This window comes from Leishmania panamensis (assembly GCF_000755165.1).
Source record: "Leishmania panamensis strain MHOM/PA/94/PSC-1 chromosome 26 sequence".
Taxonomy (NCBI): Eukaryota; Euglenozoa; class Kinetoplastea; order Trypanosomatida; family Trypanosomatidae; genus Leishmania; species Leishmania panamensis.
In genome coordinates this window covers 598,421-618,264 of record NC_025872.1, presented here as the reverse complement: position 1 = coordinate 618,264, position 19,844 = coordinate 598,421, and the positions used below count along the sequence as shown (strand labels likewise).

Genomic DNA, 19,844 nt, shown 5'->3' with positions numbered 1-19,844 from the left:
GCGTGCTCGTACGCGTGTACCTAGCAAGAGAGAGGGTTAACGCAGGCACGCACACACACACACACACACAGATTCACGTGCATAAGTTTCAGGGGACACCCACAGAGAGATGGTGTGGAGTATGGTGGGGGGGAGGCACACAACGCGACGAGAACTGCCAAAGCTCGACGTATGTGAGTGCGTGTGTGTCCCGCACGTTTCGTATTTGTTTCGCTCTGTGGATGGGCTGGCTGGGGGTACGTGCCGCGCAGAGAAAGAGCCACGAATAGGCACTACATCAGAGGAAAAGAAGGCACCTGGGCGCACCTACAGACACATGCGCACGAGTATACACACGTTGGCGTAACCGGATTCACAGGCGGGGTGTCAGGGAAATGATTCATGAAACATGCGCTTGAAAACAAAAAAAAAACCGATGACAAAGGAGAGTGGCGCTCATCAGCGAAGAGCTTCACGAATATTCAGAACGACAACAAGAGTTGGGGACGGGTTCAAATAGTTCAGCTAGCTGCCTTCCGCAGAGCACCACATTGAGAAACGGTGAGGATGGATAAGGGGTGTGGCGAGTGTGGAGGAACATGCAGTTTGCAGCGCGTATGCAAGACACACAAGCACACCTTAAGAGGGGACATACGCGACAAGGATCAGAAAAGGAGGTGTGAAGAAGGGAAGAGTGCGAGCAAACCCTCTGGAGGCTGAGAACAAGAGTGACAAGAGCCCAACAAGGCAAGACGCCCTCTCACGTCCGTGCCCAAGTCTAGGATGGCGTAATGTATGTCTGGATTCAGACAGGAAGGACGAGAACAGCTTAAAAGAAGGGCGTGAGGGCACCATGTGGCCGAATCAGGCATGGTTTCTCTTCGGTTTCTCATGCGCCCATCGCTGCTCGTACTCGTAGAGGAGCGCCGCCTGCTCGAGCACCTTATCCGTCATTGACCCCTCACCTTCTTCGATTGCCTTCAGCTGCGCTGCAACGACAGCGGTGTCAGTCCGCGCGCTCCTCGCCTGCAGGCGAGACTCGTCCATCTTGCGCCGGAGTTGGCTTATGTAGAACACGTCCCCGTCGCTGTCTTCGAGCGAGATGAGGTATTGATCAAGGCAACCCTGCGCTATGTCTCCGTATTGTTTTTGGCGGTGCTCCGCGAGTTTACGCAGCCGGTTCGCCGCCTCCGCCTCCTCCACCGGATCGGCTTCGTTGGAAGTCTCACAGAAGGCCACTGCCTGTGTCACCGCATCGCCGGTAGTGGGGGTGATAGACAAACGCGACACCTTCCTGGTCACAGCTACCGCCGCCCCCCTTCCCTCCTGCTGGAGCAGCTGCTTGCGGGCCCATGATGTCATGTACTCGAGAATGATCTGAGGTCTGTCGTACATACTGTCCGTCACAAAGTTTGTGAGTGCCTCCTGCAACACATCGCGAGTGTCGGAGGAGCGCGACTGAGCCACCGGCAACGAAGCCGAAGTAGGCGTCGACTTCATCAGTGCGGTGTGCACTTTCACAGCCGGGGGCGCTGTGTAACGGGAGAGGTGCACACAAACGGGGAAAAGGGGGGGTGTAGGGTGGGGGGTACAATGAGGGTGCAGGGACGCGTGCAAAAACTCTGAGCACCGTCATCCGCTTTAGTGGCCCACAAAAGTAATGAAAAGAAAACACTGTGAGAGCCATCGATGCGGGTGCAGGCACGGCCATCACAGAGCGCGGGGGAGGGGGGCGTCGAGGGGGGGAAGAAGGGGGGGAAGAAGGGGTGCTCAAGTGGGAGAACGGGAAGAGACGGGAATGTAGAGAGCATGGCGACAAGGAAAACCAGCAGTATTCCCTCACGTCAGAGGGGGGAGGGGGCGTCGAGCATAATGAAAAGAAAGGAAGCAGAAACGACACTACCGCTTGCTTTGCTTCTTCGTCGATGCACCTCCGCTCTGAGTGTGACATTGTGTGCGCCTTGCTTTGGTTCGTGGAGAACACTGAAAAGGACGCACGCGGCACCGTGCATCCGCATCCAGCCCCCTTTTTCATCCACTCACCGCGAATGAGAGCGGTACTATCAGAACGATTGCCTTTGGCTCACTTGTACGTTGTTCCGTGCAGCGTAGCTAAGAAAGGGACAGAGTGGGCCTATGAGCTTGCAGCGCAGTGCCGTATCCACGCAGCGCGCGCAGGTAGCAGGTGGTAGCAGGTGGTAGCAGCAGACTGAGAATAAAGGGAAAAAAACGAGCACAACAGCGCGCAGCCGGTTGCCGCTATTGCACCTCTGCACACACGCAAAGAAATGCGTCACAGCAAAACACGCATGCTCAGCAAAGTACAGTGAAATCGAACCCTGTCAAGCATCCCCGACACTGCCAGCTGAACACTACTGGTGGTCTTGTCCCTCGGCGGGGGCAGCCAGATACTGGCAGTAGAAAGAGCGACTGTCAGCGGCACAGAAGCTTGAGAAGGGTGGCAGCGAGTAGTCTGTAACCTCCCACACACTCAGAGAGATAGCTGCGAGCTGACAACGCGCTCCGGACACGATGTAGCGCGTCGGCGTCGCACAGAACAATGCACCCACGGGTAGCCAACATAAGTTGATGTCAAAGGTGACGTGGCACTCGCTACGCCCTCGAAAGATCCCTGATCGATAGCGCCGCCAAGTGCAGCAGCAGCGCCAGTGGGCAACTGCTCTGCAGCCCGTTTCGCTGCGAGCATTGCGTCAGAAAATTCTCCAGAATCACCAAAGACGACTCCCTCGTCATGATCGCACTTGTCAGCTAAAGAGCTGGGCAGTGCCACAATCGCCTCTCTCGAGGGGTTGAAGCGGAGGAGCTTCCAGTAGGAAGATTCGGCTGTCAAGAGTCGCCTTTCTCGCACACATATCGCTCGTCCGGCAGCCGTCGTGAACTGCGTTGGCACCCACATTGTGACCGCTGCCGTTGGTAGGACTTCTGTGCATCCGATGGAGTTGACTGTTGTGGCTGCCACAGTCGGCGAAGAGACGTTCCCAGCATCGCTGCAACAGCCATACGGCGGGACATCCAACACGGGGCGTTTCGAAAACAATGGTGTCGCTTTACTCCCAGCGCCCGAGTGCAAAGGCTCTCCGCCTGCAGCCTCATTGGGGATGTCCTGCATCTCGGCACCGGTCGCAGATGCGAGCGCTGATTCCTCTGCGTCGACCGCGCTGTTTTGGCGAGCACAAGAGCTCGGCTCCGACCTCGCGGCTTGCAGAGTGGCACTGGCGTCAATGTAGCACCGCGGCTGACAGCGCCCATGATGAGCAGTCGACTTCACTCTTACCTCGCACGCGCTCTCCTCGAACAGCTCCGCTGTTGCTGCGTCGCATTCGGCAGGCGCTCCAATCCCCTTCTTCATCGTCGAGTCCGCCGCTGCCTTTGGAGGAGACCCAAAACGGCGCAGGCACCTCACCTCTTCCCTAGCAGGTGACGTGCAACGGTCCTCATGAGTGAAAAAGATAGACGCGGACATTGAATTGAGAGGTCGCAGGCCACGTGCCCATGTGTGTATGCACATCCTGACTCAGGGCGGCACACGAAGAATAATATGCAGAAGCGATACCTCGAGAGAGAGAGAGAGGGGAAACGCATGTGGAAATCAAGGCGAGAAAGAGGGATGAGGGTGTCAGGAGAGAGACCGAGGCAGGCATGGTAGGGCCAGTTGTATGGCTGGGGGTGCGAAGCAAGAACAACAACAGCACCATCAGAAGTGCCGGCCAGATATTTGCTTTGGAAAGGGCAGCGCGTTTCAGCCGGAGTTTCAGGGTTGCTCTCGGTGTCGAAGGAGTGAACCGAGGATGCTCAGCGCAGAGCCACTATTCCCTCGCTTCATACCTCTCATCATGGTGTGACTAGGCAAGTTGTACATCGTGGCTTCGCTTTCCAACACAAGTGAGCATGTGTGTGTGTGTATGTATGTATGCCACAGGGGAAGTGGTGTGCTTGTGCAACATACGAAACAAAGACGAAAAGCGGTCCCACACATGAGCATAGGCCAAAGTGTGAGACGATAAAAAGAGCAGGACGCCCTTCCCCGTGATCAATAGCAACCTCAGGCCTCCAAACATAGTGTGCCGTAGAGACACTGACGAGGCCGACGGCGCCACATGAGAAAAGAAAGCGAGTCGCCCCCATGCCACCACCGCAAGGATGCGGACTGCATACGAGTATAGAGGGTATGCCTCCCAGAATCATATGAAATGAGAAAGAAACGTAGCAGAGAATGGCCTAGCCCTCCCCACTGCACAATGCCCGGCAACTCTCTTGTGTTCTCTGCCACTATCACAGAGCGGTACGATTTCCTTTTGCTATTCTGCATGTACAAGTTCAGCAGTCGGCCAGGGAGAAGTGCGCGCGCACAGGCGACGGCTGTATCACCTCAGCCGTTTTTTTTTTCGCACCTCTTGCTACATCCCCTCCTCGCCCTCCGTCCTCTCTGACTTGGCCGCTGCCACGGGGGAAAAAGCTTTCGAATTTACGGAACTGGCGCGATTCAATGAGTGAGCACCCGATGGTGAGCTTTTATTCGATGAAAAGTGGTGCTGCTCGTGGTCTCTGGCACCTGGCTCCTCCTCCGCCTGCGTCTTCGCGGCAGCGCCCTCCTCCTCCTCCTCCCCCCCTATTGGGCACTTCTCCTCATCACCGCGGTGCGCCACACCCTTTGGCGACGGAATCGACGACGCCTGCCTCTTTGTGGCCCACGTAATCATGTACTCATAGACGTTGACTGGGTGGCTTTCCATGGCGTCGGCCACAAACTGCTGTAGTATGTCGCGCATCCCCACCTCCTCCAGGTAGACTTTGTCTGCCTCAATGATCTCGTGGTATGCACTCATGATTCTCACGCTCTTGCGTTGTGCAAATGAGTAGGGAAGTGGGTCGGGGGTGTAGCGAGAAGAAGAAACAGAGTGTGGTGTGAGATACAGCCGTGTTGTCTGCAGTGCAGCGTGTAGAGGGTGTCTAGTCTTTTCCTTGTGTGTTGGTACGGGAAAGAGGGCATCTGTCGCCCTTGTGGTGGTCACGTCAATGGGCGTGAAGCAACGGTGGGAAGAGGTGGAACGGCAGTGAAGGGAGGAAGGAGATTGGTAATGAAGAGCAAAGGTAGCAGGTCCGCTTGATTACCAGCAGTAGAAATCGAGCTGCGACGCAAGTCAAAACCCGATATTCTCGTGCAGAGGATAGCAAAAGGCAGGAGAGCAAGAGCAGCTGGTATAGACGGTCACAAGGCGCTGAAGGACACCCTCGGGCAGTCCTCTGCATGGCGGCTATTGCTGTCACCTCTGTCACGCTCTTCTCTTTTCGTGTCCTTGCCCGTCACGTATGGCAATTCGAAAGCGTCAGTTATCAACAGCTGCTTCGTAGTCGTATGATTCCGATGTGACACAAGACGCCACCGGCCGTGTGAGTGAGGGTTAGGTGGTAGTTGATGAAGGTGATGCGCTGTGTGCATAAAAATGAGGAGAAAGCAGAGCGAATACTTCGTACCAACGAAACATACGTGTACAACAGGAGAAGTTGTGAGATGTACATCGGAGAGGGGGTGGGGGAGTTTGATTGCACTGAAAATCCAAACGAGAAAGCTAAAGCTCAGGTGCGTGAAAAGAGAAGATAAATGCACAGAATCACCTCTCGGAGGAAGGAAGGAGGGTGGCTGGGAAGGGGGTAGCAAAAGTCTTGTCGTCTGCGAAGTTCGAAGAGAAAGCCACCACAGGCGCGCGCAACGACGTTCACACAGACAAGCAGGCGCGATCTCGCCTTTCGGTGAGCTCCAAGGAAGGAGTGCCTATTTCAACCCCTTCTTCACTGGCGGCAACACGCTACCGCACTTGACAACCTCAGCTGGAGGTTGTTTCCCAACAGGTGACACCGTATTGGCCTCTGCGTCCGCTTCCGCAGTAATCGGCGGCGGAGGTGGGTGCGTCTTCACGGTGCGATCAATGGACACGTAGTAACCAAGGCCTTCATCCCACTTGACACGACAACGCCCACATACCCTCTTGACTGTGTCACCCACAAACAGCGATACCCCGCCTGTCCCATGCCGACACCCATTCACAAAACCCTTTTGCTGATCTTCAAATAGCTTCAGTAGTCTCGCTGTGCGACGCGCCCGCTTCCGCTCTCGCTGCTCGCGCGCCGCAGCGAGGGCAAGCTGCTCAGGGGTGTTAAGGAATCGCACCAGTGCGCGGTGCTCAGCGTCGGCCTTGCCTTCTGCCACCTCCTGCGCAAATGTCCCCCAAAACTTTGCTGACGCAGCCTCTACAGCCTTTCGCAACTTGATCTCCTGCACTGTGATAAACGTAAGCGCTGCGCCAAAGCGATGGCTGGCCGCTCGACGTTCTACCTCGCGCGTGCCGGTGTCCGCTGCAGCCGTCTTTTCAAGCTCCACTTGTAGCCGCCATGCGACGCGGCCTTCCTGGCGAAGCTGCTCATCTCGCTGCGCGTCCTCCTCGTTAATGCGACGGCGAATTCGCTGCTCAAGACACTGCACCGGAAGCATTGCTGCCGACGCCGCCCGCATTCGAAATTCACACTCTGTCCTATGAAGCTCCCATACCGCTGCGATGCGGTCCAACGCGACTTCAGCCAGCAGCGAGCGTGCCTCTGCCTCTGCAACGACGAGCTCCTTCTGCTCCTCCATACTCCGTCTGTGTGTGTACGTCTGCCGGGCCTCGTTACGCAGCATCGACAGCTCAGCCGAGGTGAAGAGCCGCTGGCCTGACTTCGGCACGCACGATTGCCTGACGGTGCCATCAAAACCCCTCTGCAGACACGCGTAGTGCGGCGTTGAGACTTTCAGCGAGGAAGACGGTTGCCCAGAGTGCCCATCTGAGTTACTTTTGACACTGCGGGCCACAGCAGAAGCAACGTTATCCATGCAATCAGCCGCAGAAACAGAAGACGTCAGCCCCTGGGGTAGGGAGTGCACTCTACGCAGGCCACTCACCTTGTACGCTCCAGCTCTGCAAGAGTGCAGCGAGGGTAGCGGCACGGCAAGCGTCATCTCAGAGTCCGGAACTGCGGCCGGACCTGGCGGCGCCGCAGTCACACAACTTGCCGTCGAGGTTGTCGCGAACGAGGACGAGGTCTCATGGAAGCGGCAGCTTATTCGCTGTGATGCCATAGATCCCTTAGAGCTCTGACTGCTGCTGCTCTCCCGTCGCTGCCCGTCGATGGAACGGCGCAGTGGCCGCGAGGGGCGGAGCATTGGCTCTAGATGGAACCCGTGCAGGACGAGACACTTGACAATCGCTGGTGGAAGGAGGCAGAAGGGAGAGGAGGCAGGAAAAGAGGGAATGAGTGCACGAACTTCTTTCTGCCTTATGCTGATATCCAGGATGCAGGAGGAGCGAGGCTGGTTCAGAAAGCACGTCAGTACACAAGGGGAAAGGGATAGACCATGTTGCGTCCTTTGCGCCGGGTAGGGCGAATCACCCCGGCCGTGTCCTGGGCTTTACAGGGGTCTCGTCCAACTTCCTCTTCAGCCATCATTCAATGGCAACGTTTGTATATATAAATAAAAAATAAAAATTTGGTAGCCTGGCGAGAAATGGTGTGGAGCTTCAGCGCAGCGAGAGAGGCATGAACTGGTCATAACAGCAATGTCATGAGAGTTGATCAGCGGGAGAAAGGAGGAATGGGAGAGGGGCAAGCGACTTACCAAGTACTCTCACACCACAGAGCAGCACTACGAAAGACAGTCACATATTGAATAGACCTTTCGAGTGACATAAAATAAACGATAGAAGGGAAACTCTCTCGAACCACACCTCGCAGACGCTGAGCAAGACGACGCGCACCGCCACAGCCTCACTCTCGGGTTAAAAAAAGGACAGCGCGTGCTGCAACGATGGGGTATGTTGTTGAAGGTTTGTGCGGTCCTCGAGCACTTGCGCATCTTCACTTACACGAGCGCCTCGAGGCTCGGCAAGGACCTGCGATCACAACGAAATACCTCCAGTAAATCCTCCAGCCGGTTCAGATTAGCCTTGCGATCTCCGGAAAGGGTGTAGAACCGCACGAGGCTCTCCACAAATGCATCGGAGTTACACAGCACATGCGGCTCTGCCTTGGCATACCCCTCCAGCGTCGTGCACAGGGTGGACATGAGCGTGGCAGGGTCGGTGTCGCTGCAGTACGCCTGGCACGTCGTGTACGACACCTGCGCGTTCGCACAAATGTCTTGAAGCACCCAACAGCGTAGTTCGTTCTCGCTGATGTAGCCGTCAGAATTTGGAGAAGAACGTCCATCCCTGCCGGAGCCATCCGCAGCAGTGCTCAAGGCCTGCTTCATGTGGGAAGCCGCGTCAATCACGTCGTGGAAGAGTATCACAGCCTTTTTGTACTCGCCCTTGAACACCGCAGAGAATGCATCACAGGAGAGCAAGACTAGCTTGCAGAGGTTCGTGTTGGACACTGCATCCGACGGCGACGTCCCTGTGCTGGTTCCTGAGCCATTGACAGCGGCAATCCGCTGCATCGCAACGTGTGTCACCTGTGCATGCGAGGCATCCCCGACGTGAAGAGCAAGGCAGAAGACCTGCTGCAGCTGAAGGGTGTGGCGAAGCTGATAGAGCTCATCGGAAAGGTCATGGAATTTGTGGTGCCAAATTTCTTCGGAACACAACACCTGTTCCACGAGCCTGTGAGCCAAAGACTGCTGGTTCAGGTGAATGTGCACATGCAGCAGTACACGTTGCACGCGCAGCACTCGCTGTGTCCAGGTGCGCTGCAGTGCCACAGAGGCCGCTGATTGATTCGCCACGTCATCGCCGAGAACAGCGGGGATGCGTGTGACAGTGCTGTTAGCGCTACACTGCCGCTCATGCCGGAGGCACTCCTCCAGTAGTGCATACAGCTTCTTCTGCGCCTCCATCGGCGCTCCGACATAGAGCGGGAGGAAGGCTGCTACCAGTCGCAGCGAGAAGGGAGCAAAGCTCTCACGCGTGACAGGATGACGAAACCCCTCCCCCTCAATATCCCCTAGCGCATCGATTACTTTCTTCGCAGCCGCAATCCGTCGCATCTTCAAATTAGCTGTCACCTGCACCAGCACGTAGGGAAGTCGCGCACTCCGCGCCGCAGCGTCTGTGGAGAGGCCCAAGGATGAGATGGCTGCAGCGGTCACATCGGTCACTGGAGGCAACTGCGTGGTCGACAGCTCTTCTTCGGAATGCTTAGAGCTCATTAGAAACATAGACTCGGGGGGAGACGTACTCCGCGGCACTGTCGCATACTTGAGCGGGTGGCGGCGGGCCTTGGCTGCTACCTCTGTTTCGAGTCGCTCAGCCAGCGCCAACACCTCCGACCAGTTCCCATTCGAGGCTAGGAGTCGAAGTCCGTCAGCGTTGGGTGAGACATTGGCGAGGGTAACGCGCGCATGCGTGGCACTCGCGGCATACAGCGCCGGCCCACAAAACATCTTCGCCGACTCAACTGCTTTCTCTGACGCCATCAGAGCAGGGAAGGTTGAATAAAAGCGCAAAAGGAGGCAGTGAAAGCTGCGGCAAACGCAGCGTCGCCTCGTGCGAAGCAGCAGAGGAGAAGTGAGGCTGCAACAACGGCGTAGGATGGGTTCTGGTGAGAATGAGCAGAGGAACTACCAGACACTCGCTGCTTTAGGGAAGAAGATATGTATGTGCGAAGGGTGTATACGGTGCCGCCACAATGTTCCTCGAGGCAGTGCTTCCTCCTTTCTTATCCTCTGTAGAGGCAACGTTTTTTTCTCCCACCCACCCACCCCTCGGGTATGACGCAGCGCAAACTGGGTGTGTGTGTGTGTGTGTGTTCACCCGGCCGATGCAATCGCTGTTAAGGGCGGGATTCACAAGCAAGGCTCACAGCAACTAGAGAAAACTCCTGAAAAGGGACAGAGAAATGCAGTGAGGGATACATAGAAGCCCGTCAAGGTGAATGTTTGGGGGACTAGGGTGAGGGGCCACAGCAGATGTCACATGCCTCAAAGACCAAGTGGTGGGCAAACTCTACAGCGGTCCATCACTCAGCAAAGCGCTCCTCGCATTCCACTCCGTTTCGCTTATTCTCCCTCTCTTGCGCCTCGCCTCGAGGGAGGCGAACGAGAAAAGGAGAACACAGAAGAGGAAGGGCACCCGCAAACCAGCAAAGGGGAGAGAAAGACAAATTCTCTGGCGAATGCACGTGACTTGGGCCTTGCTCTCACACGCACAGAGTTTGTGGGCGTCCTTTTGAGGTGCCAGGCGAGCAAAACGAGAACCAAAGACGACAAAAATGCAAAGAAAACCTGTAGAAGCAGAGCAAAGCAAATCCACTCGTCTCCCCATAGTCTCCCCATCACGAGCACCTGCGCCTCGGAGCTGGGCACCCTTAAACAGTCCTGCCTCCCTCCCTCTGGCCTGTGTCGCTCGCTTTCGTCCCTCACATGGCACCTGTTGTGCTTGCATGTAGCAGGTGAACGAAACGTGGTGTCAGCGGTGTGCATAATGGAGAAGAGAAGAAAAAGCCACTTCGATCAGTGTCGTTGGCTAGCCAGAGGTATCTGAAATATGGAGCTTCAGGTAGCGCATAAACTTTGTGTGGGATGAATGCTTCGGTGCCGCAGTATCGAAGAGTAAGAAACCATTGTGCCCGCGACGTGGCCAGCTAGAGCCAGCGTTGGGCAGCACCTCCTGCATATCCACCTCCCGTCCTTTCTTGGATCGGCCCATGACGCATCACAGAGCAGGGGTGCGACCCCAACTATCCTCCACATCAATCCACGTAAGATAGAGAGAAGTCCAGCGAGGGGACCGTGAACAGCCGCCTTGCATTTGCAGCGAGCCTGTGCACGAGCTCGCAGTTGTGATTGGAAGTAGCGTCGTCATTGCCGTTGGGCGTAAACCACTCGCGCAGTGGTGCAGTACTGTTGTGCCACGCTGGTCGCACAGCCGTCGCACGTGTGTCCCCAAATGTATCATTAAACCAATGAAACACGCCAAAGTTTCCATCCTCTTCAGCAGCGAATATCATGCAAAGTATCCCGCCCTACTCGAGCTCACAGCTACACATCCTTTGAGACAGTTTTGAGGCTGCCACCTTAGCCCGAGGTGCGTCTACAGACGTGGCGCGGCATTGGCAGGGATGGGGGGTGGGCTGCCGCCTGGCTTCCTCACGCCGCAGGGCGGGAGCGCCGGACGCTGGATGCCACGCGCTGAGGTGGCCAGCGTCATCAGGGCAGCGAAGGAATCAAAGCGAAAAAGGACGCAACAGCTGTAATTGAAAGCTATACGCCTCTACTTTCTTTCTGCTTGTTCTCTTGCGCCCCTCGCTGCTTTTGTTGTTTTTGCTCGTTCAGCATACATCAAAAGGGAGAAAACGAAACTGAGAGGCGGCTGGGAGTGTGCGGCAATTCATTCAGCGTGACCTCCCGCCTGTCGCTTCTATCACTGCTCCCTATACATCGTGTCCTCTCTTTCCTTTATCTCGCCAGACTTGAGAGCCGCCCATTCACTGCGAACAAGCTCCTATGGAAGGCGTCAGCGTTGCCGTGCATCGGCGTGGACAACCCTGTGTATTGTTTTCGTTCGGATATGCGGGTTCTCTTTCAACGTGTGGGTCAGAGATGTCCATCTGTAAGTGTGCGTTTCTTTTTTTTTTGCGCCTTTTCGTGTCTAACATGCGGCATAGGAAAGGAAAAATGCATGGCAATCGGATTCGAACATGCGCATCCGTCGTGGTGGATATAAGAGGAAGAGAAGGGAGGGAAGACATGGGTACAGAACGTAGAGACAGGAAACACGTCAAACGACAATGTCCCTACATCAAGAGCACCAGACAGGCGCACATTTCTTTTCGAAACGTGTCATTTCCACCACGAGCAAGCCAGCAAACTAGACGCGCAGACCACCACCACAGCCCATCTACCTCTCCTGCACCACGGCTAAATACTGGTCGTCTAGGAAGAACCGTCTGCTGTCCAATTGAGTCACGCATCTAACGGGCTCTTCTTGTCCTCCCTCGTCCCTTCTTCGGATACGCGCTGGTGGATCGTTGCCAGAGGGACTTAGGCACTTGCACACAGCGAAAACAACTTACAGAAAAAAATAAAGGGTAAAGGGGGGAAAGCAGAGAAGGGCAAAAAAAAAAAGACTGACGTATCTACTACAACAAACCCACACGCACACACACACACACACACACACGCACACACGACAAGGAAGAGGAGCACTGTGCTCTGCGTTCGCTTTTTCTGCTGCCGTCGCACAGCCTTGCCAAGACAAGCTCCCTCCCTTTCTCCTTCCTGTCTTAGGTGCAGTATGACCACCTTACGCAGGCAAAAGGGAAAAAGAGCATGAGAAAATTTGAGGTGGTGTTCCCGTACGACTATCACACACATCTGATTTGCTCCCCTCTTCTTGGGGAAACTTTCTGTAGCAGAACATAACGAAAAAGAGGAAAGCACGAGGAAAGAAGGAACACGCCGGTCAGTTGCGGTCCTTCCTACCGTGGAGACAGTGCATACGCGTGGTATGGAGGCAGTCAAGGGTCACCTGGCGCCTGGTCTTCTTGTACCTCTGCCGCCTCACTCTCTTACGCAGACCGTAAGGAAAAGATAGAGTGGTTTGACGGGTCTAGAGGGTTGGCGAGTTTCGCGTCAAAAATTGTCTCTAGCTTCACCAGAGATGATGTTGCGGTATTGCCAGAAAGAAGAGGATGCACGAGAAGGTCACCAGCGCCCCAGCGCCGCTCAGGATCAAGTTGGAAACACTTCTCCAAAAAGTCGATCAAGGCCATGTTTTGCGGCACCTTCGTCAGATAATCTGTGGTGGGTGCCATCTCGCCAAGCAGCGCTGAGTTCTCCATGAAGGCGGTCGGGCACGCGAACAGCTCGCATACAAGGCAGCCGATAGACCATATGTCGCAGCTCAGCGAGTGGGGGTTACCCTTGTAAACCTCTGGGGCCATGTACCGGAATGTGCCTCGTACCTCTTTGCCCGCACTGCCCTGGATTGCAGTGCCAAAATCGGTCAACTTCACCGTCTCGCCCTTTAGAAGAATGTTCTGCGGCTTGATATCGCGATGGGCGATCCCTCGGCTGTGCAAGTACGCAATGGCGGTCAGTACTTGTCGAATGATCTGCACGACGGACAGGTGAGCCGGCTTTTGACGCCGTCCTACAATGATGTCCGTTAGAGAGGCCTCGCACAGCTCCATGAACAAGCTTACATTGTTGTCCTTTCGCTCACAGTGAAAATAGTGTACAATATTGGGGTGATTTAGACTACACATGATGGAGATCTCATTCAGCAAGGTGCTGATCGATGACTCGACGTTTTGGGAGAAGTAGAACATCTTCACCGCCATCTTGCCGCCGGTGAGATCGCTGGTCGCCTCGTACACGGCACCGTACGACCCGCGCCCTAGCAGTTTGCCGCGCGTCCAGGGGGAATCCTGTCGCAGCGTAAGGATTCGCTCGCGTTCCTCACGGGCGGAAATGGCGTTCTTCTTCATGGACACCGCTTTGCCAACCTCCAAGATGAGCTGCTGCACGTCCCGTCGCACAAGTGGCATGCGAATCGCGTGCTGCACATCAGCTGGAACCGGCATCTGGGCATCGATCAGTGGAATTACCATAGCGCCGTGGTCGTTGTTCATGAGGATATCACGGGACGAGCTGAGCCACTCGCTGTCGCAAATAATCACATCCACGTCACACGGGCGGGCAGACAAGCGCTGCTCGAGGTCGCTGCGCTCACGTACGCTGGCGAGAGAAACAAACATGGTCTTGAGCAGGATAAGGGACAGGCTGTGCTGGTCTACCATGTTCGTGATGGCGGTCACCACGTTCACCGTGCAGTTGATGATGGCCCTGGCCTGCGTGATCTGCAGCGCCTGGTCGGAAGTAGGGTTGGCGTCGCCCTCGTCGCCATCCTCCAATATCGGTGCCACTTGACACGGAAAATGTAGCACCACGCGCTCCTCAAGAAAATACACACTTCCTGCCGTGCTGCGCAACAGCTGCTCCAGCTGCTCCTCCAGCTGCGCCTGATCCCACGGTTGGCACTTGGGGCCAAGCAGCACGGTCACAGCCAGCGAAAAGACGTTACCTGTCAAGTTCAGCATCTGCAGTGTGACCGTACAGCGGCCACTGGACATCTCGACCACAGTCCCAAACGTCTTGGCCACGTCTGGGTTGACGCACAGCGTGGGTGGAAACAATGGGTCCACAATCACCTCATGCATTCCGATCCGCTGACCCAAGGCACGACCCAGCAGCTGCTCCACGCTCGTCCAGTCCCAGTCAGACTCCATCTCCCGCGCGAGGGTCTCCACATGGTTTGCCAGACCGTTCTTGACAAAGCGTCTCAGGGAGTTGATGAGAATAGAGTTCTCATGTGACAGAGAAGAGCGCTCCGACAACAAGGACAGGGCACCAATGGTTTCGCTTACTTGATAATTGTGCACATAAATGCGGTACTCTCTCAGGTTATCCAGCGAATTAGCGCAGATCAGCACATTGCCGATGGGCTTGTTGTCGCTGTCCAGAATCGGTGTCACCACGGTACTGAGCGTCGTTGGGGCGGCAGTGAGGGAGCGGAGCTTGATTTTAAGCAGATTGCCGCGACGTGTGCGCTTGATGAGGGAGCACACATCCTCGCGGTTGAAGCACTGGACAAGCTCATTCAGCGGCTTGCCGATGCACCCGTCCTGCAAGAAGCCCGTCATCACCTCCGCCGCGTTATTCCACCAGGTAATATGGTAGTTGCTGTCGAAGGCGATCATCACCACCTGTGCATCCAGCTGCTTGCCCTCGATGTACCCGATTTTGCTCCCACCGCCGTACGGAATGGTGTAGAACCCTGTCTTGGTCTCCCGACCCATTTCCAGCTGCTTCATCTCAGTATCCCGCGACCCGTCCTTTCCCCGCGGCTTGAAGGACGACTCTTGCAAAGAATTCAGCAGGATATCAGACGGTGACCCGCCGGCGATCAAGTACTCGTGGAAGAGCTGCGAGTATAATATATGCAAGGAGCGCACCGCAGTGAAGCAGTTGAAGGACATCAGGGACGCAGAGAGGACAAGAAGCACGCAAGCAACACAACCGACGCCCAGTCCAGTCGCCAGTGGAGGATGCACCGCTGATATGACGACAAGAGCACTGCAAGCAAAGATGACTACGAGACCGAAGGAGATCATGCTGAATACGTACGACGCCGAGCCGAACGTGGACAGCTCACGCCGCACCTTCCTGCTCAAGGAAAAGCGAACGCGGCAGCGATTCATATGATCCGCACACTCCTTCGCCAGAGACAGGGACCGCTTACGCCACAAAAGTGCCTGTGGCCCAATATCCACCTTGTTCTCAAGGAAGATGTGACGCAGCTGATCAATGAGTTTAGGAAGTTCTTTGTCCTCCGTCTCTGTGGCGGACACTTCGTCGAAATTCTTAAATGCACCAGGGGGCACGCGACCTAGCACGAGCAGGCGCTGCTGAATCGTGAGTTGCAGAATATCTGCGCGAGTTTTGGACTCTGGTGGCGAGGACGGCTCCGCACAAATCGTCTCGACTGCGTCGAAGTACGCTTCGAGGAGGGCAGGCAAGTAGAAGATAACCCGTATTACATACTCCTCGTCATCCTCGGAGGCGAGGATGGGATGCGCTAGCATCCCCAAAACTGACGCGAGTGTATCTTGTTTTTCCTTTTGTTTCTTGGCTATATAGTCGTTGCTTCTTCACTCTGAAACTGCGCTCTCGTTGTTTTGCTAACTGTGGTACATGGGAAGGCAAAGACGGAGTAATATTAAGGAGACGGAGAGGAGAAAAGCGCGAAAGGCGAAAAGGAAAAACAAAGCGTGAACAGCGCGAATAAGCACGGAAGTGTAAAATAAGACAAGAAAACAAACGGCTCTACAGCCTTTTCGACGAGCTGCGCACTGCTCACAGTCAAGGAGCACGGTCAACAAATGAAAGGGCAGAAAGGTGAAAAAAGGGATGTAAGAGGGAGTGGGAGAAGTGAAAGTGAAAGTGAGAGAGGCAGCCGAAGGCAACAGCAAAGCCTTCATAAGCCTCTCCGAGGGAGCAGCGATGCCGAAAGGCGAAATTCAAATTGAAGACCAGGTAGGCTCGTGTGGTAGGGCAAGAAAGCTGCTCAAATCACCAGTGTGAGCACCAGAAGACAGAAACCACCACGGAGCGGCCCCTGACAACGCTCGGCATCGCACACGGGTGCCCCGAACAGAGAACACCTGGTTCATACGCAAACACAGCTACGCACGGTTCGTCCAGCACCGCTGCAGACCCTTGAAAAATGGGCGTCGAGCACGCGTCCAATCTTTTCTGGCTCAAGGGTGCGAACTGGCCCCCTCGCCCCACACAAAAAGAAAAGAACCACACATCGACAACCCCAGGGCTTTAGAGGTTGTGCCCTTTAGCGTAGCGTCAAAGTACCAGCTTCCTGTCCTTCTGCTGTTTGACTTCAAATCCGCGTCTCCACACCGGAACACAAACAGCATGCAAGCAGTAAAAGGGAGAGTGCTCGCACACTAACCGACAGCTCCTCAGAAGGAAGCAATGTAGAGAGAGACGCAAGAAACCCTCAAGTGTTTCACAGAAGAGGTGACCAGAGGAACGAAAAAAGGACCGAAGGGGCAAAGAAGGTGTAGTTTACATAGATAAGAGTCGTGCTTCTCACGTCCCCCTTCCTGTGTGAAGGACGACTAAACATGTGCGGTAATCGAGACAAGGATTGAGGGATTCGTGCAAGTCCCATAAGCGCTTTGTGTCAGCTTGCGTCGGAGGTGAAAAGAGGCGCGATTACGCAGCAACATCACCTGACCGTTCGGAAGATCGCGTTTGGTTCCCGCTTCGGCCTCGAGACTTGCCGCTTGAAACGCGGCTATGCATTTTGTGTGCAGTCAGCTTGTGTGCCAATGAGGACGACGGGGGGGGCTGCGGGCTTCCACTGGTGCTGCGACTCCCTGGGATACGAGATGTGGGCTTCGACCCACGCGCACCCCTAGCCTTCTTCCTCGTCCTTGACAGACCCGTTCCACCAGCACGCGCCGAAGGAGCCCGCCCCTTCCCTTTTCGACCCCCCGATCTGCGGTGCGACGAGCTACGGCCGGCTTGCCCGAGTATACTGTGCCGCTTCTTTGTGCTCACGTACATGGAGCCGCGGTGTTGCTGCGTTCCGGCAGCAAGTAGCCTGTCTTGCGAGGTGAACAGCAGGTCCGCAGGAAGCTTGGGCCTTGCAGCAATCTCGCTATCATCGGACCGGCAGCGATCGAGCACCGGAAGCGGCGTCACCAAGTCTGCCGAGGAGCGCACTCGCAACGCACCTAGAAATGGAAGCAGCTCGTCTCTCGAACCTCCCGGCCGCCCAACACCGGTCGAACGCTGGGAAGCGGCATCGAGTCCGTACTTCTCGCGATGGCCGACGTAGTGTGCGACAAGATTGTCTACCCTTGACCCGACGTTGTAGGCGCCGTTCTCGTACCGCACAAGCGAGGCATCTGCATAGCAAGGCACCACCGCCCGCATCGCGTCGTCAAGCACTTCGTCCACTTCAGAGGTGTCCCCATCAAACAAAGCTGTCTGAACATGAGATTTGCCAACGCTGTATTGGCGTCTCCCCTCTCGGGTCACTCGCGGCACATCAATGAGTAAAGTGGAGAAGGTGCGTCCGGTACGGTTGGACGGGAGCAGGTACTGACGTCCAGCAGTCAGCGACGCACGCATAGATGTTCGACTGCGCTCCTGCTCGAGAGTATCGCTGAGGCGCTTATGCGAGGCCGAGGCCTCCAGCTCGGTGCTGCTACTTTGCCCACTGCTACTGAGCACATCCTCCTCTGTCCCTCCACCGGCGCCGTCGCCACCTCGGTTAGCCACAGCTTTCAGCTCACAGTCGCGTGCAAAATGAGCTGGATCAGTTAACCCACGCCCCTGAAGCTTCATGATAAGACTCGTCATATCCTTAAATGGCAGTGGCTCGCTCACGCTGACGAGCTCCCAAATAGTCTCCCCATGAAGCCTAACCTTGCGCACCATGAGAGAAACGCAGCTGTTGTTGGGCTCGCGGTACATACACAGCGGCACCAAGCAGAGCGGCGTCGAGCTCCTCGGTCGCCTCACCATGTAGAACACATTGCGCTCGCGGTTCAAGCATGTGTCTTTGCCGAATAAAGTTGCACAGACGAGAAACCCGGCGCACATGCTGAGACGACGCAGACTCACCTCCACACCGTCCGCAGCTGCCATAGTAACGGGTCCGTTGCTCGTGGCGGTGCGATTGACAAGAATGCTGGAGTCCTCTTCGAATGCGTCGTCCTCGCCGTCTCCCAAAGGCTCTCCGTCGGATCGGGTAATGTTGAAATTGCAGTAGCCACCTGGGGCCGACTCCGTTCCCAGCACGACGAGGTGCGGTTTGTAGTGAAGTCCCTTGGAATCAATGGTAGTGCGTCCCGGGGCAACGTAGTCCATTTTGGCCAGCTCGTCGTAGAAAATGCACACTGCCGTGTCAAAAAAGAGCGGGGCATCCGCAGGTACGTTACCTGGCGCTCTCCCTTCGTTCCCTCCACCCATCGCTCCCGGTGCGAAAGGGGCCGCAGTCCGCTCGTCGACGTCTACCACCTCGCTTGCGTCCCTAGGTCCCAGCGCAGAGGAACGTAAGGTTGCGTACCCGCCACCACTTCTCCTCTTTTCGCCGTGTCCTACCTCATTCCCCGTAGATGAGATCCGTATCCTTGCCTTGCTGAGGGCGGTATTGACACCACCTGTGTAGTTCATAGGCTCTTGAGACGAGTCTCTCACAGGCGAGCTAGCAGTCACCTCCGCCTCCAGTGCAGAACCCTTTGCCGCCTTGGCACGATCGTGGTGCCTCGGACGGAACAGTACAATCTCAAACTCTGAAGACTTGCGACTGAGAGCTATCGACTCTCCGGGGCGCAGCACCCGTGCATGGTTCTCGGCCTTCTTCACCATCGGCGTCACCAACGTAATGCTGCAACAAAGCACGCCAGAGGCTAAGTTAGAAACTATTATGTGAGTAAGTATCCAACGAAGAGGCGGGGAGAATACTGTTTTTTCCGCCGGCCGTCAGCTTCACGGCGCCACGGTACGCGTAAAGTGGAGACGTTCGATGGAAGTCGCTAAGGGACGATGGCGCAAGTGCGAAAGAGAAGCAGAAGAGCATAGCGAAAAGTCGCTTTTGCAGAGTCATCACTCGATGGAGCTATGTCGTAAAATAAAAGTCAGCCACCTTCATGTGCAGGTTGTGTTGAGGGCGTGACGTCGCACTGTCCCATCACTTTTCATACTCATTCCACTTCTCTGCCATTTCCTGTTTCCTCCTTGGGAACGCAGCCATTCACTGACCTTCTCAATGGCTTTTTCGCCACTTTATGTCAACTACGCTCTGGCGATGGTAATCGTACAATGAAGAGCTACACACTCATTATGAGCTGCACACGCTCGAGCAGAGTCTAAAAGGACAAAAAGCACCAAGCACGGTTGATTCTTTGGCTGTACTCCCTGCAAGAACGTGAATCAACCACAACTAGAACCACTGGAACATTGATGAAATGAATTGGCGAGAAGCACCGGGATGACGTCCTAGAGAGATTCCAGAACAGATAAACACCCGAGCCGTAAAGTGACGCAATTCGTCACTTCAAAGTCCCTCCTTCCTCTGCTGGAGCCGTCGCACACGCCTGATCATTGATCCGATGTTCTTCTCCAACACTCTTCGTTCTCGCTGCCAAATGCGCTCAACATCCTCGTCACTGAGTCGATCCACCACCTCCCAGAAAAGTGGCTCTTCAACGCTCAACAAACTGGCGGATAGCACTTTGTTTGCGGGGCACAGAGAAGTCTCTCGAACTCTAGCTGATAGGACGGC

General features: G+C 55.6%; 7 protein-coding genes across 7 annotated transcripts, besides 2 other annotated features; all 7 read right to left on the bottom strand.

Moving 5' to 3' along the window:
- Nucleotides 1-843: 843 nt before the first annotated feature.
- LPMP_261740 (hypothetical protein) lies at nt 844-1,479 on the bottom strand (the record flags this gene model as incomplete). Its single annotated transcript, XM_010701691.1, has 1 exon — nt 844-1,479. One exon carries the CDS (start codon nt 1,477-1,479, stop codon nt 844-846), a length of 636 nt encoding a protein of 211 aa, XP_010699993.1.
- A 991-nt stretch (nt 1,480-2,470) lies between these two features.
- On the bottom strand, nt 2,471-3,463 carry LPMP_261730 (hypothetical protein; the record flags this gene model as incomplete). Its single annotated transcript, XM_010701690.1, has 1 exon — nt 2,471-3,463. One exon carries the CDS (start codon nt 3,461-3,463, stop codon nt 2,471-2,473), a length of 993 nt encoding a protein of 330 aa, XP_010699992.1.
- Nucleotides 3,464-4,397: 934 nt separating this feature from the next.
- Nucleotides 4,398-4,826, bottom strand: LPMP_261720 (hypothetical protein; the record flags this gene model as incomplete). Its single annotated transcript, XM_010701689.1, has 1 exon — nt 4,398-4,826. One exon carries the CDS (start codon nt 4,824-4,826, stop codon nt 4,398-4,400), a length of 429 nt encoding a protein of 142 aa, XP_010699991.1.
- Nucleotides 4,827-5,773: 947 nt separating this feature from the next.
- LPMP_261710 (hypothetical protein) lies at nt 5,774-7,198 on the bottom strand (the record flags this gene model as incomplete). The annotated part of the gene is made up of 1 exon (XM_010701688.1): nt 5,774-7,198. One exon carries the CDS (start codon nt 7,196-7,198, stop codon nt 5,774-5,776), a length of 1,425 nt encoding a protein of 474 aa, XP_010699990.1.
- A 696-nt stretch (nt 7,199-7,894) lies between these two features.
- LPMP_261700 (hypothetical protein) lies at nt 7,895-9,445 on the bottom strand (the record flags this gene model as incomplete). The annotated part of the gene is made up of 1 exon (XM_010701687.1): nt 7,895-9,445. The coding sequence occupies one exon, from the start codon at nt 9,443-9,445 to the stop codon at nt 7,895-7,897; it is 1,551 nt and encodes a 516-aa protein (XP_010699989.1).
- Nucleotides 9,446-11,063: 1,618 nt separating this feature from the next.
- Nucleotides 11,064-11,187: a repeat region.
- Nucleotides 11,188-11,804: 617 nt separating this feature from the next.
- Nucleotides 11,805-12,026: a repeat region.
- Nucleotides 12,027-12,537: 511 nt separating this feature from the next.
- LPMP_261690 (protein kinase, putative) lies at nt 12,538-15,615 on the bottom strand (the record flags this gene model as incomplete). The annotated part of the gene is made up of 1 exon (XM_010701686.1): nt 12,538-15,615. One exon carries the CDS (start codon nt 15,613-15,615, stop codon nt 12,538-12,540), a length of 3,078 nt encoding a protein of 1,025 aa, XP_010699988.1.
- Nucleotides 15,616-16,762: 1,147 nt separating this feature from the next.
- Nucleotides 16,763-18,928, bottom strand: LPMP_261680 (hypothetical protein; the record flags this gene model as incomplete). The annotated part of the gene is made up of 1 exon (XM_010701685.1): nt 16,763-18,928. The coding sequence occupies one exon, from the start codon at nt 18,926-18,928 to the stop codon at nt 16,763-16,765; it is 2,166 nt and encodes a 721-aa protein (XP_010699987.1).
- Between the last annotated feature and the right edge of the window lie 916 nt (nt 18,929-19,844).